Source organism: Acinonyx jubatus, chromosome B1 (assembly GCF_027475565.1).
Source record: "Acinonyx jubatus isolate Ajub_Pintada_27869175 chromosome B1, VMU_Ajub_asm_v1.0, whole genome shotgun sequence".
NCBI lineage: Eukaryota > Metazoa > Chordata > Mammalia > Carnivora > Felidae > Acinonyx > Acinonyx jubatus.
In genome coordinates this window covers 39,826,583-39,842,924 of record NC_069382.1, presented here as the reverse complement: position 1 = coordinate 39,842,924, position 16,342 = coordinate 39,826,583, and the positions used below count along the sequence as shown (strand labels likewise).

The 16,342-nt window shown below is 39.2% G+C and overlaps 1 protein-coding gene across 4 annotated transcripts in view; it reads right to left on the bottom strand.

Annotated features, from left to right (window-relative positions):
- Nucleotides 1-8,218: 8,218 nt before the first annotated feature.
- Nucleotides 8,219-16,342, bottom strand: part of KAT6A (lysine acetyltransferase 6A) — a 112,833-nt gene continuing 104,709 nt past the window's right edge. For all 4 annotated transcript variants that reach the window (XM_027071375.2, XM_027071395.2, XM_027071388.2 and 1 more), the window contains exons 16-17: nucleotides 15,727-16,039; nucleotides 8,219-13,655 (exon numbers count right to left, since the gene is read on the bottom strand). In XM_027071375.2, the coding sequence (XP_026927176.2) occupies nucleotides 10,969-13,655; nucleotides 15,727-16,039 (3,000 nt within the window). In that variant the 3' untranslated portion in view covers nucleotides 8,219-10,968. The remainder of the gene's footprint in view (nucleotides 13,656-15,726; nucleotides 16,040-16,342) is intronic.

Below are 16,342 nucleotides of genomic sequence, written 5' to 3'. Positions count from 1 at the left end.
TCACAAGGATTAACTCAAAATGCATCATAAACCTAAATGTAAGATGTAAAACTAAAACTCCTAGAAGATACCATAAAAGAAATCTACATGACTGTGGGTATAGCTATGACTTTTTAGATACAACCCTAAAGGCATAAAGCATGAAAGAAATAATTGATAAATTTATTTATTTTGAGAGAGACAGAGACAGCACAAGTAGGGGAGGGACAGAGAGAGAAGGGGACAGAAAATCCCACGCAGGCTCTGCACCATCAGCATGGAGCCCGATGAGGGGCTCAAACTCATGAAACCATGAGATTGTGACCTGAGCCAAAACCAAGAGTTGGACGCTTAACTGACTGAGCTACCCAGGCACCCCAGAAAATAAATTTTTTAAAGTCAATATTTTCAATAGTTTCAAAAATAATAAACACCCAAGAATAAAGTAACAAAGCACAGAACCTCTGCAGAAATCAATAAAAATTTTGTTAGGAATTAAAGTCTTGCAATCCTTATCAAAATAACACCAGCATTCTTCACAGAGTTAGAACAAATGATCCTAAAATTTGTATGGAACCACAAAAGACCCCGAATAGTCAAAGCAATCCTGAAAAAGAAAACCAAAGCTGGAGGCATCACAATCCCACACTTCAAGATGTATTACAAAGATTTAATCATCAAAACAGTATGGCACTGGCACAAATACAAACACTCAGATCAATGGAACAGAATAGAGAACCCAGAAATGGACCCACAAACATATGGCGAAATAATCTATGACAGAACAGGAAAGAATATCCAATGAAATAAAGACAGTCTCTTCAACAAATGGTGGTGGGAAAACTGGACAGCAACATGCAGAAGAATGCATTTTTACACCATACACAAAAATAAACTCAAAATGCATGAAAGACCTAAACATAAGACAGTAAGCCATCAAAATCCTCAAGGAGAAAGCAGGCAAAAACCTCTTTGACCTTGGCCACAGCAGCTTCTTACTGAACATGTCTCCAGAAGCAAGGGAAACAGAAGCAAAAATGAACTATTGGAACCTCATCAAGATAAAAAGCTGCTGCACAGCAAAGGAAAAATCAGAAAAACTAAAAGGCAACCAATGGAATGGGAGAAGATATTTGCAAATGACATATCAGATAAAGGGTCAGTATCCAAAATCTATAAAGAACTTACCAACTCAACACCCAAAGAACAAATAATCCAGTGAAGAAATGGGCAAAAAGACTTTTCCAAAGAAGACATCTAGGTGGCAAATCAACACATGAAAAAATGCTCACCATCACTCATCATACAGGAAATACAGATTAAAACTACAATGAGATACCACCTCACACCAGTCAGAATGGCTAAAATTAACAATTCAGGCAACAACAGATGTTGGCAAAGATGCGGAGAAAGAGGATCTCTTCTGCACTGATGCAAACTGGTGCAGCCACTCTGGAAAACAGTATGGAGATTCCTCAAAAAATAAAATAAAACACAACTACCCTATGACCCAGAAATTGCACTACTAGGTGTTTAACCAAGGGATACAGGTGTGCTGTTTCAAAGGGGGCACATGCACCCCATGTTTATAGCAGCACTATTGACAATAGCTAAAGTATGGAAAGAACCCAAAAGTCTGTCGACAGATGATAAAGAAGTGGTATATATATACAATGGTGTATTACTCAGCAATCAAAAAGAATGAAATCTTGCTATTTGGAACTACATGGATGGAACTAGAGGGTCTTATGTTAAGTGAAATTAGTCAGAGAAAGACAAATATCATATGACTTCACTCATATGTGGAATTTAAGATACAAAAGAGATGAGCACAAGGCAAGGGAAGAAAAAATAATATAAAAATGAGGGGGACAAAACATGAGACTCTTAAATACAGAGAACAAACTGAGGGTTGCTGGAGGGGTTGTGGGTGAGGGCATGGGCTAAATGGGTAAGGAGCATTAAGGAAGACACTTGTTGGGATGAGCACTGGGTGTTCTACATAGGGGATGAATCACTGGAATCTACTCCTGAAAGCATTATTGCACTATATGCAAACTAACTTGGATGTAAATTAGAATAAATAAATAATTTTTAATGTTTGTTTATTTTTGAGAGAGAGACAGAGTGCAAGCAAGGGAGGAGCAGAGACAGAGGGAGACACAGAATCCAAAGTGGGCTCCAGGCTCTAAGCTATCAGTACGGAGCCCGATGCGGGGCTCGAACTCACAAATCATGAGATCATGACCTGAGCCGAAGTTGGACTCAACCAACTGAACCACCCAGGTGCCCCAATAAATAAAATTTTTAAAAAAAGAAAAAAAAAACCTGGTATTTTTCTGAGAAAAAAAGTGGCAGTCCTAACAAGAAAGAAAGAGAGAGAGAGAGAGAGAAAGAAAGAGAGAAAGAAAGAAAGAAAGAAAGAAAGAAAGAAAGAAAGAAAGAGAGAGAGAGAGAAAGAAAGGAAGAAAGAAAGAAAGAAAGAAAAAATTAAAGTCTTACACAAATGTATCATGTTCAATGAGTGGGACTATTAATACTGTTAAGATGTCAATTTTTGCCAAAATGATTTTGAGGATCAGTGAAATCACAATCAAATGTCAGTAGGAACTTTTTAGGAATCTGGTAAACAAATTCTAAAAATATATGGACATACAAAAAATCTAGAAGGGGTTAATCACTCTGGAAGAAGAAAAACAACTTAGGAGGACTTGCTTTACATACTGTCAAGACTTCTCATAAAGCTACAGTAATTAAGACAGGATGGATATACGGACCAATGAAACAATAAATAGACCTATGCATATAGACACTTGATGTAAAGCGGTGGTGAAGGGACAAGCAAGTGGTGCTGGAATTGTACATATATGGGAAGAAAGTGAAACTGTTCCCCTAATTCATGCTAAAAAACAAAAATCACTCTAGAGACATTAAAGAATTAACTTTGTAAGCAAAACAGTGAAGGTATTAGAAGTTACTCTACAGAGAATACTATTATAATCTTAGGGTAGGAAAAGACTTCTTAATCCAGGCAGAAAAAGTAATTACCCATAAAGGAAGATATTATTGAACTGGATCACATTAAGAACTCAGTTCATCAAATGACACCATTAAGAAAGTGAGAGGCAAGTTACAGAATGGGAGAAGATATTTGTAATACATGTACCTGGCGGAAAGACATCAACAATGCATAAACTACTCCTACAAGTCAATAAGAAAAAGACAACTCAATAGTATTACAAGGAAAAGACTTGAACAGACACTTCACAAAAGAGGGTTTTCAAATAGCCAATAAGCATATGAAAAGGTACTCAATCTAATTAATAATTCAGTAAAATGCAAAATATAACCACAAAGAGATTCCACTACATATCTCGGGGGTTGACAAAAATATAAAATAATTGAAAATATCAAATACTGGAGAGAATGTGTATAACAGGAGCTCTCACTCATATACTGCTGATGGGAGCAAAAAGAAATATTATGGCTATTTTTGAAAACTCTTTGGCAGTGTCTAGTACAGAAGTTACATCCTATCATCTAGCAATTCCCCTTCTAGGAGAATTCTAAGAGAAATGTCTGCAAATGTGTGCAGGAGACGTACACAGGATTAAACATAGCCATATCACAGTAATAACCCAGAACAGAAACAACCTAAATCTATGTCAACTTAAAATGTATAAATACATTTTGTATAGTTCTATAATAGAATATTATACAGCCATGAAAATAAAAGAATTATAGTGACATGCAACATCAGGAACAAATCTCACAAATATTTTGAGGGAAACCAGATGCAAACTGCAGAATTCCATTTTTTGAAGATTTATTACATGCATTTTTAGGTTTGTAAAATTGTCAAATATTTTTAAACCATCTCAACTTCTAGTAAATTATTCCATTTCAGCGTTACAGGCTTTTTGAAAATTCATTATCCAATTTTCTTTTTTTTTTTTAATGTTTACTTTTAGTTTTGAGAAAGTGCATTGCTGTGTGCATGCGAAAGAGATGGGGAGAAAGAGAGGGACAGGAAGAATCTCACTCAGTGTGTGGAGCCAGATATGAGACTCAAGTCCTCAACCCCCCAGATCATGACCTGAGCTGAAATCAAGAGTCAGAGGCTTAACTGACTAAGCCACCCAGGGGCCCCCAATTTTATTTCTGAAACAGATTTTTGAACTTCAGGAGATGGGTATGATGTCTTAATTAAAATTTTAGGTACCATAAACTTAGAGTGAAAATGCGTTCTTTTAAAAAAAAAATTTGGAACACCTGAGTGGCTCAAGTTGGTTAAACATCCTACTCTTGACTTTGGCTCAGGTCAATCCAATGGTTCATGAAACTGAGCCCCAGGTCGGGCTCTGCACTGACAGCTCAGAGCCTGCTTGAGGTTCTCTCTGCTTCTCCTCCGCTCATGTGCACCCTCTCTCTCTCAAAATACATAAACATTTTAAAAAATTCATTATCAAAGTATAGTTGACACACAATTTTACATTAGTTTTAGATGTACAACATAGTGATTTGACAATTCTATACATTATGCAGTGCTCACCATCGTGAGTGTAGTCACTATGGGTCACCATACAAACAACATTGTTCCAATATTATTGACTATATTCCCTATGCTTTACATGATTCCATTTTTATAAAGTTCAAAACCAGGCAAAATGAAACTACGGTGTTTCAGAATGCATACCCAGGGGCACCTGGGTGGCTCAGTTAAGCGTCCAACTCTTGATTTCATCTCAGGTCATGATCTCACAGTTTGTGAGATGGAGTGGCGCATCTGGCTCTATGCTGACAGCTCAGAGCCTGCTTGGGATTGTCTCTCTCCCTCTGCCTCTGCCCTTCCCCCCCACACTCTCTCTCTCAAAATAAACATTAAAAAAAAGTGCACACCTAAGTTGCAAAAATTTTTTTAAAAATTAAAGACGTATTTACACATATGTCTGGTGCTTATCTTTGGTTGGGAGAGAAGATTACAATTAGACAAGGGCCCTCACATTTCTGGGCGGCTGTTCTACTTTTCGAACAGATTTAGTTGTACAAAGCTATTCACTTTAAACAGATACATGAAGCTGTGTTTAATGGACTCTGTGTAGACTCTATTTTCACAATAAAAACAGGCATAAGAAGACAGAACCACCAAGTCACTCTTCTTCTCTGGGCATATTCACCTTTTCATGGGACGCCTGGAACCGTGCAGGAGGCAGCTGGAGGACAGCTGAAGACCAAGTGGCTGCACTAAGGAGGATGCAGCAAATTGATGAACGCCATTCCACAGCCTGGGAGCCCCAGCAAAGTAACTCAGCAAAGATAGACTGTAGTGGCTGGTTTGGGTCTGCTTTGTTTTCCTTTGTAACTTTAACAGAATTACTTCCTTGGCCCTATAAAGTTGTTCTTTCAATATTCCTCAGTTTTCACGTTCCTCAGTTTTCAGATTTAAAACTTTCAATCAAGAGTCCTTTGAGGCTGTCAAGTTAGCAGTTCTGGTCAACTCTAGTTACTTTTCTTAAATAGGAGCTAGACAAACTTTTTTAAAAATGGTGTAATTATTCTATTTTCCAAGAGGTCATTGCGTTTAGTAAAGCCGCCCTTGCTGCCTCCTACTCAATATATTGCTGTTTTCATTTTCTCTGGAAAACTAGGATCAAATTCAATCATTTTGACATAATTGACTACAACTGCTTTTCTAATTTTCCTCTAAAGAAAATTGAGTCAGTCAACTTTATTAAATGTAATACACCAATTAAACAGTTTGAACTTGTACATGGGCAGAGCCTGAGTCCTAGCATAGAAGTTCTATGTATGAATGTTTTTCTTTACTTTGTTCATAAGAGACTTTAATCTTGGGAAACCAATTTAAAGGTTTTATATGAAATTTCCCAAAAAAGAAGATTCTGGGGTTCAAAAAGCTAAGGCCAACTTAAATAACTTGAGAAGTGATCTGAACATCTTGTGTCTTTCAACATGAACCAGATGTCAGTTTTTCAATGTGTATTCACAGAAATGCCAATGAGCAGGCCCTCATTCCATGCTTTAAAGTACAGGTGACCAGTTGATGTCAGTTCATCCACTTGTCTTTGTTTGCTCATCTCTGTACACATATAAACTAAAAATGGTTGGTTAAAAAAATGTCATCTCAGAGAATGTTAAACATTTTTTTTTGAATGTTGCTTAAATGTGGCTTTCAGAGATGTCTGTGTAGTAGAGTTAAATGTTGGAATGTTTTTTTCTTGATGACAAGAATATATTATCTCACACTTAGAAGTTTATTCATGAAAAATCACCAGAAAACAATTCACTGAGAACGTCTCTGCCTAGTGTTTTAAAAGATCTCAAAACGCCAAAGCCCATCATGCCCCAGGGTTTTCCTTATTCCGGGCAGAAATTACATCTGCCACCTTTTTGAGGATTTATGTAGTTGGTACCAATACTAATATTTAGTCTCCTTATTAATACAGCAAGGAATCTCATTAAGCCCAATTTGTAGCTGTCACTTTGGGAAAAAAATCCATTGGTCTGTACTGCATTAGGTGACCACACCAGCTTACGTAACAAACCCACCCTTGTCCCTTACCAGAAATTTATTAACAAACGAGTTGAGTTTTACTCTAGGGATTGTCAGCTTTGTTGGGATGACTGCGTTCAAGAATTCCAGACATTTGCCAACCTAAGAAATGTTAACTCTATGTGGTCTTCTGAGTTCATTTACAGAAATGGGCCACTTGAATTTTTAGATTTCTTTAAAGTCACACCGAGAATATGGAGTTTGTTTCCCCACCACCTGTCATAATGATCTTGCTTCTTCTGTTCTGCCAAGGACAGTTCTTCCTTATTTCTTTTCACTATGCCTTTCCCTTTCCATCATCATGGACGTACGTCTTGCACATTAAGAGGAAGGACAAAACCCCACTATACACTGCTCCAGTTGTAACATGAAGAATCTGAAACAATAATGGTCACCTAAAGAGCTAGACTTGTCTACCTGACAGGCCCTGGAGTTCAGGGAATACCCACAGTTGTCACTATGCTACAAAGGAAGCTAGGCACTACCTGAGATGCTCAGAAAGGCCCAAAAGGAATAGATTTCCTGGAACCCTAGCTACTGAATGCAAGGCCATAGAGTCTAACACTGGTAGGCCAAGGCTCTCAGCAATATACATGAATTAAGTGCATTAACATTTTCCTCCCACATCTACCTTTTGATGTAGAGTGAAAAGGCCAGAAGGTGGACCATAAAGAAACCAGAGTACCTCCTTCTAGTGAGATCATTCATGGGTTGGCTATAAATGTAATATTATTCAAATTATAATTTAAATGTAATTTAAATATAGTGGGAGTGTTAGCACTTTAAAAAATCTAGAATACATTCTGTGGTCACATCTCCTTTGTAAAAAAATCAGACTCGCTGTATTATTGAATTCACTTACAACAGGTAGTCTGCAGGAACAAAGAAGCTTGTTTTGGAGACAATCCACTAATGATTGCATAGTACAAGTGCCAGCAATGGGTCCAAATTATAGTTACTTCAGCAGGCAAAGAAATCAAGGGAAACAAATCATTTCTTTTCTGGAGATGACAGAACTATAAACTTAAATGGCATTAAGATCAAGAACAAATGTCTGCTATAGGTACTGTTCATGGACACTTCATGAATTCCTCACTCAGCAAAGAGTCGCAGCTAAAACTTGCACCTGCCTTACCTCCCTACCCCCAGCTATCAGTTTCTCAAAGCCAAATCCAAGTTTCTGGAGTCTGCCTTCTATCCAAAATTCTAAATGAAGAGAGGCAAGTAAAACAGCTTGGAAAACATCAGAGAAGATCATAAATGTTCAACACCCTGGCTTCTGGCAAAATCTTCCTCAATTATATCATAATCAGGTAAGCTGAGAAAAAACAGCTTTGTTCCAGTTCTAGGAGCTACTTGTTATTGCGACCATATTTCCTCTTTGCTTAAATGAATTACAGTCCCTATAGGTTTCAATGGAATTTCCCCTAAAAACTCCAAAGGGAGATTATAATACCATTTTCACCGGAAGAGGAAAAACCATCTATACTGTCTGCATTTAAACACACATAGGAACGAAGACTGGCATTTCAAAGTAAAGGCCATGAACTTATACTTGCTACATAAAGAGGAATGTGAAAAAGCTAATATTTCTAAGTCTCGGTGTGTAGAAAAGGAACCTGAGAGTTTGAAATATTTGGGAGAAAAATTCCACACGCAAGACAGACATCCAAAATGGCTCAACATAATTTATTTTTTTTTATGTTAAAATGTACAGAGTTCTTTTGAAAGTACTTGCTAGAAAGGGGAAAAAAAAGTGATATTACATACAAGAAGAGGAAGGGAGACCGACTGGCCCAGGAGCGCATGACATGGAGAAATACAAAGGCATCTAGGCACCCCTTCCCCGTAGCTTACAAGTCACCATGAACAAAGTACAAAGAGGTTACAAAACAGGAAAAGCAAATATAAACAGACAGGAATAGACTTAGCTTCATTTGTACATGCGGCTTTTAGAGGCATCTGGAGCTCTATTCACACACTCTAGAGATCTCTTTAAAGAGAATTTTTATCTTTCTTAAAATAGTTTTTAATATTCTACAACAAAGATAAAAAATTTTAAAGATGGAATGAAATGAAAAAGCTCTTATTTTAAAAGGCATCAAAGTCACTAACAGTGAGTTTTTTAAATTTCTTTTTTAGAAGATTACCCAAGTTATCTTGCTAAAAATACATTTTTTTTTAAACAGAAGTGAAAAAATGACAGGTACCAATATTACTGTGTTGGATAATTTCTTTTATAATATAGAAAAGAACATTTTCTCTACAATAGTTCTACAGTCACAAAAAGGCTTGTGGAAAAGGGAGCTGCCCGATTGAATTTTTTTTTTTTAAAGAAACAAATAAAACCAAACACAACCGCAAACCAACAGAAACTGAATTCACGGCCCTCATTTCAACAGCTTCTCCTTCTGCCTTGACCCACCCTCCTCCCAATATACCTCCCTCCCGACCCACCCCATCCCCACCCCAACCAGGAAGCAATGACATAGCTGAAGATGTAGGGAGAGGGCAGCACAGTGCACTTTCTACATAGATGATTGGGAACTGGAAGAGTATATACAGAGAAACTGGGTCCTACACAGCCTTGCACATGCTCAGAATTGATAGCGGTTAAGATGTGGAATTCTGCCTTTTTCTACCTAACACATTTAATTGAGAAAGTCAATTAAAGTGTATTTAAAAAAAAAAAAAAAACAACAAACCTGTGCATTTGAAAAAATTTAATGCCTAATTAGTACTTCAAAAATTTATCTATATAAAATGTACAAATAAAGGAGAGAATTTAATGCTTACAGGTATTTCTTTAAGCAGTACTTCCCCCTTTTGGATATTTGACTGCACATACCGAGTGGTATAATATTTTCCATCTTCTAATGATGGAACATATATATAGATATATATATATATTTTTTTTTTTTTTTACCTATCCCTGGAGCAAGTAACAGGAAGAGAATGGGCGAACTGGCTGCACAAGAGAAAAGATAATGGAGTTGGGAGCAACAAAGGAACCTGCTAAAACCCTGCTGTCCAGATTTGCCCTACTATGCTGGTGGTTGGTTTATCCCTCTTCTCTTTTAACCACTCACAGGAGAGGGGCTGGTGCACTCTGATTCACAGGGAATGAACTCAGGATCTCAAGAAAATGAAAACTAGAGGTATGTATCATTTAAGTAGCTATAAAACTCACACCATGATCTCCCTTAAATCATCTCTTCCAACATAAAATAAACAGTGTCAAATGTCTGTCAGGTATTTTTCAAATCACTGAAATGTACAGTCATCCATCAACACTTTGTATAAGAATGTAAGAGGCTAAGCACTGGGGACTGCTGTTTGAGTTTAGTCAAAGTCAAAGGCTCAAGAATCAAGACCCTTAGCATCTCAAAGTACATACTAAAAACAAGAGGCTGCGTGGAATATGTGTGTTATGGCTGATTCACCAGGTGGTAAAAAACAAGAGGTTAATTTCCTCTTTTTGATTGTTAACTGACCATCTCTATTCCTCCAAGGCTGGATTAGGATTGCAAACAGCTTTCCTCTGAGATTCTGCTGTTAATTGAGACTTACAGTATTTTTGTGTCTCTGAGTGCTGAGTGGGAATAGTAAAAAACAACCCCCCCCCAAATTATATTACACTTGATTTAAGAAAAACAAACATTTCAATGAAGTCCATCTATAAAGAAACGTTCTTGGGGAAAGGTTTCAAGAGGTCAAGAGGGGTGTGTGTGTCTGTGTGTGTGTGTGTGTGTGTGTGTGTGTGTGTGTGTGTAGGGAGTGGAGGGGATTTTAAAAGGAGAAGCATTTTCCTGCCTCACTTTATTAATAATAATAATAATAATATTAACAATAATAATAAGTTTAAGGAGCTTGGGTTGTTCTCCATGTCCCCATCCGAGTCTCCCCTAAGTGCCTCCTGCTGGAATGAAGTAGGAAATGAAAGGTTGGGTTTGGAGGAAGGGGTCTTGTTAACCCCCGAGATGTATATATAACATTTAAAAATGACAACATTGGGAGCTGCAAACAGTGAGGGGAAACATACATTTTAAAATAAAATAAAGATAATTCACTTTTACACAAATTCTGTCCATGTGGTATGTAAAGAAAGTAAGGCTCTTTTTAATTATGAAAAGATTTTTGTGCATGTTTCCCCTATCCCCAAATCCATTTTTAGATGAGTTCTATTGTAAAATGTTCAAGATCATGAAGAAAACCAAAACCCAGAACAAAATGAACCCAAAAAAAAAAAAAAAAAGAGAAGACCAGGTTTTCTAAAAAATAAAATAAACCAAAGAAAAATTCCTCTAAATCTACAGCAATATTTTAACTGGAAAAAGGTCCATTTTTCTCTGGTTTGTCAGTATAAAAGGTTCCTTTATTTATATATATTTAAGTTTTTAATTGCAAGTTCATCTTGCTCATCTTCTCATGTAAGGTCCATTGAGTGACTGCTTGGGCACACCAGCAGCGTTCATGTAGCTGTGATGGGAGGGGCCAGTGTACATCATGTTTCCATGAGGGTTTGGCTGCATAGGCTGCTGGGTATAGGCCTGGCTCCCCATCATCCCCATCTGCATCTGCATAGGATACTGTGCTGTCTGGTTCATGTAGGCAGGGTTACTATGGTAACTGCTGTTCATCATGGGCTGCGTCATTCGATAGCTGTTCATGGCATTCAAGGTGTTCATATTCATGGAATTGACATTATAGGCAGGGGTCGGCATCAAATTAACCCCCATGTTCATGCCACGCTGAACAGCCAATGCACGAGGGCCAGCCTGCATGGCAACCGCTGGTGGGCTGCGGCCATACAGCTGCTGCTGGTGGGCAGCTGCAGAGGGCAGTGGCGCGGACTTGGAGCGGATGGAAATGTGCCCCTTCACTGGCATCTGCCCTTGCAACCTCTGAGTGTGAGGAATGCCGATGTTGGTGGCAGACATGTTGCACTGTAGCAGAGGTGACGTGAGGTTCATGGTGGTGGATGCCAAGTTTGGGGGCGGCGTCATGGTGGCTTGTGCTTGAGGGGTCCCAGCTAATGGATGAGACGGAGCTAGCTGAGCCAGTCCTGTATTAGACAAAGAAACACTGGTTGCATAGGAAGTCACAGCAGGAGAATGGCTATAAGGCATGGCATGAGGGTCCATAATGGTGTTAGTCAGCTGCTGCAACTTGGCTAGACTGAAGGTGGCTGACGGTTGAGAGTAGCTGCCGGCACCAAAGTCCCCTGGAATCCTCTCATAAATACTTATGTTCCCAGTGCTTCCAGATTCCGGTATCTCCATGATCATAGGCGCTGGAGTGAAACTGTTATTCATACTACACTGTGACAGGGGGGGCTGCTGCTGGGGCGGGGGCGGGGGCTGAGGCTGCTGGGGCTGAGGTGGTGGTGGCGCCGGTGGCTGTTGCTGCTGCTGCTGCTGGGGCGGCGGAGGCTGTGGTGCTGGTTGCTGCTGCTGCTGCTGCTGCTGCTGCTGCTGCTGCTGCTGTTGCTGCTGCGGTGGTGGGGGTGGCGGCTGCTGGTTACTGGGAGGCCTCTCCACCACACAACTCTGAGGTGACTTGATGTTGCAGTTGGCAGCAGCAGGCTGGACGTTGTTCTGCTGCATCATGCTGCAGCTGTTGCCCATGTTTGCCATTTGCTGAGTGACAACACAACTGTTCTGGGTGAGGCTGCTGGAGGAGGACAACCCACCATAGGAGCAGCTGCTCTGGGAAGAGTTAGTCCCACAAATGCTGCCACCCATCGTAGAATCGTAACTGCTGGGGTTCTCATAGTTTTCTGTGGTGCTCTCAATGCTGCCCAGGTCACTGAAGCCACTGTCCACCACCTGCTGAGAGTGGTCTGATACGGAAGGCACATCCATCATGGGGCTGGTCTCCATGTTCTGCATAGAGGGTGCGGACAGGGATCCTTGCTCCGGGCTGATCTGGGTGTAACCGCTTTCAAGGGCAGGCACGTTGGGACTACTGACTGAACGGACCGATTGGCTGGGATGAGACTGAACAGAAGATATCGGGCTATTATGTTCTGAAGCGTGGCAGTCTTCCACCATCGACATCTGAGGGTCTTCATCGGCCTGCGTGTAGCTCTGCAGCGTCTGACACGCGGCCAGAGTTTCTTCGCAGTCCTGGTAGGCTCCCTCATGCTCGTTGCTTTCTTCTTGAGTCAAAGACTGCACTGCTTGCACGGTTTCCAGATCCAGTTCACTGTGAGGAATCTCTTCCTCCTCTTTTAGCTCAATTAATTCTTCTTTAGAGTTTGAATCTTCTTCATGATCGTCCTCAGACCCTGGCATGTGCTCTGATACCATGGATGTTTCGTGGGAAGTCTGTTCCTCTTCAGAATCTGGTTCTGTTTCATCTTTATCCTTTATATTCTCCCTACTGCTCTGCATATTAGTATCTAAAAAAGACTCCTGGCCACCAGGCTCCTCTTTGACATCTTCTCTAACGGGCTGCTCCTCTAGCTCTTTTTTCTTGGTAGATTCCAGATGGCCGTCGTCTTCATCATCTGCATCATGGTCTTCATTCTGGTTTGTCTCTACAGCCACCTCATCCTCTTCCTCTTGCTCCTGTTCTTCCAGCTCTTGCTGCTCCTCCTCTGACTGCCGCTGCTCTTCTGAGACACGGGGCTTCTCTTCCTCCTCTTCTATTTCGGGTTCTTTCGTTTCAGTCTCGGGACTGTTGCTATCCACTGGAGACGCCACTCTAACTTCACTGCTGGTTGTATCTTCTTCTTCTCCCTCTTCAACCTCTTCTGCTTCCACGTGCATCTCCTCCTCATCCTTCCTTTCTTCCGTTAAAGGCAAGTCTTCTTTTGGTTCAACAGTCTCTTCATTCTCTTGAAGTTTGGGTTTCCGTCCCGGTTTAGGAATGGGAACGGTGGGCTCAACAATGCATTCTTGGGTAGAAACGGGTAGGATTTCCCGATTCAACTTAAATCCTGGTTTGCGACCAGGTCTTTTCTTCCAGTGGATTGGTTTGCGGCTCTTGCCTTTGGGCCATCCCTTTTTCTTTTTCATAGGTGTGGATGTATCTGGCTCAAGCTGAGAATCCTTCACATCACATTTTCTCAAGAGAGATACTGGCTTTAGAACAGGAGTGTCTACACAGAGGGACAAAAAACACACACACACACACGTTAAAAAAGTTAAAAGATTTTGTATATTTTCTAGTACTTTTTTCTGAGACTACATGTGCAACGGGAATGATTTTATTAATCATCACAAACTCCTGATTACCTTCTCTTACAAGCTAAGAATCTAAAGGAGAAATCTAATTAATGACATCTTCTAAAGTCACGCAGTGAGCTGGCAGAACAATGAAAGAATCCGGGTCAACATTCTGTTACCAACCACCAGTTAAAGCCAGTTCAGGTTTATCATCACCAACTGCATGGTTTTGTAAGTTAGTCTAAAATACTCAGTTTTATCATCTAGAAAACGGAGATAAGCTGTGTAAAGATGCAAATACTCAATAGTTATCACAACTACTTTAGACAAGCTGTCTTTACTATGTAAGTTACAAATCAACTCATTTCTTCTTTTTTGTTTTACCCCTGTTTGCAATTTATATTATCTCTCTGGCTTTTTTTTTAGTTTCCATAAAATCATGACTTCAGGTAATATCATGAGTTAATTACTCCAGGCCATGACTAAGCAATCTGACGTGCTCAGTCAATGTTGTGTTTGTATGGGAACAGCTGCAAGGCATTTAGTCCCAAATAAATACTGACCTGAAAAAAAACAAGTTAATGACAATGATTTATCAGAAATAAATTTGATATTGGTATTATTTTCTCCCCGTTAATTTTTTTCTATTTTTAAAGATTGTAGTAAACTACGCATAGCATAAAATGTACCATTTTAACCATATTTAGGTGTGGTGCAGCATTAAGTACCTTCACATTTCCTATTAATTTCTAAAAGGAAGAACACCAAGCAAAAACAGGATCTGGAGAGGAGAACTAAGAAGGTACAGTTAGCAATAACTTGAAAATAAAGACTGGAAATGGTTGCATCAGAGAAAATTTGTCCAAGTCAATAAGAACTTAAACGGCGGATACTATTTGAGCTACAATGATCCAAGACAGAAATTTTACTGAAGTGCCAAATTTATACAATAAATATTTAGTTTAATATATACATCACAATAAAAGAACTCAGTCATCTTATCACTATTTAAAACTATTTATTATATAAAAACAGGAGAATGGAGAAAACACAAGTTTCCACTAGATACGAAATTGAGTGGATTTATTTTTAAGAGAAGAATAAAAAAACTCAGTTAATAAAAGCTATACATCCACCAAGAGAGGACAACTAGATTTCTTCAAATTCACCCACCAAAGTAAAAAAAAACCTCAGTCTGACCTTATGGTGAGGCAAACATTGCAGCTGCAGGCAGCATGAGGCACTGGCAGAAACTTTAGGGGAGGATGAACTAGTCTGTGACCTAGCACATTTCTGAGCCCATTTCTTTATCTCTAAATGACAAGGCTATTTCAAAAGTAAACCATTGGATTTTTAGCTATGCCATAAATATTGAGCCTATTTTGAGGCACTGTCACCATTTTTATTAGAAATTTACTACTCGTAGAGAAAGGCACATTAGAGATATGATTCAGATATGATTCACATCCTGAACAGATGTGAGGCAAGTCCAATTTACATGAGTCGGATCTTAGAACCATCTTAGCATGTATTCACTTAACAATATTTACTGAGTGTCCATTTTAAGCACTCAGCATACAACAATTAGCAAAACAGGTAAGTCCACAAGAGTGTACTTTCTAGTAAAGGGTTATTACTTCAAGATCTTCCTGAGGCTAACTCCAATCCACCAACTAACTGAAGATTCAGATAATGGCTGAGAAAATATTAGGCAAAAAAGAACAATTTCCTAACAGCAAGATATTTTCTCCAGTGGAAAAACTAGGTCCTCAGTTGAAGGGAAGACTAGAAAAAAAACTTTTTAAAAGGACAGAGGACTAAAGGAGAAAATGGGGATGAATGTGCTTGACACAAATTTTTAGAGATTATCAAGCCGTCCTTTACTTGCTTAGTGGGGTGTGTCATTTTTCAGCTTTTTTGTTGAAGGGTTTGCAGTTATCACTTGAAGTGTGTTTCTTCAGAGACACTAAAACTACCATAAACAGTGGGTTCTGTAAAACATACCATCAGCGTCATCGGACTCTTCTTCGTCATCTTCATCTTTAGACTTCCTCTTAGAAGAGGATCGACACCTGAGCACATCCTGTGAGGACAAACGATGGAAGTATCCTCTAGAAAAGAGTTCATTTTCATCCTCTTCCTCTTCTTCCTCATCAATCTCAAACGTGGGTTCTAATCGTGGCATCGGCCTCTCAGAGTCAGAGTCTTCAAAAGGTTCATCCAATACCTCTGTAGTCTCAGAAATCGTTTCTGTGACCACGCTGCTGTTGTGGTGTTTGCGCTTTCGGATTCTCCTTCTTCGGTGAAGAATTGGTTTCTATTTAGAAGAGAAAGAAAGCATTTACAGGAATTAATACTATCATTTCTATTAATAACACGATTAATAGTTTTTAAACCTACTCGAATCAGCCAACAGACATTTTGAATATTATTTCAAAATACTATAATAAGGTACCATAAAGTATCACAGAAAGATGTTGGATAACTGAATAGAACTTTATAAAAGGCACAGAGAGCAGATATTATAATTCCCTTTAATAGTTCAGTTAAATTTAACACCCTAGGGAATTGCCTATTTCAATACTGAAATGACACAGAAGCTAGTCCTTTAACATCTCTT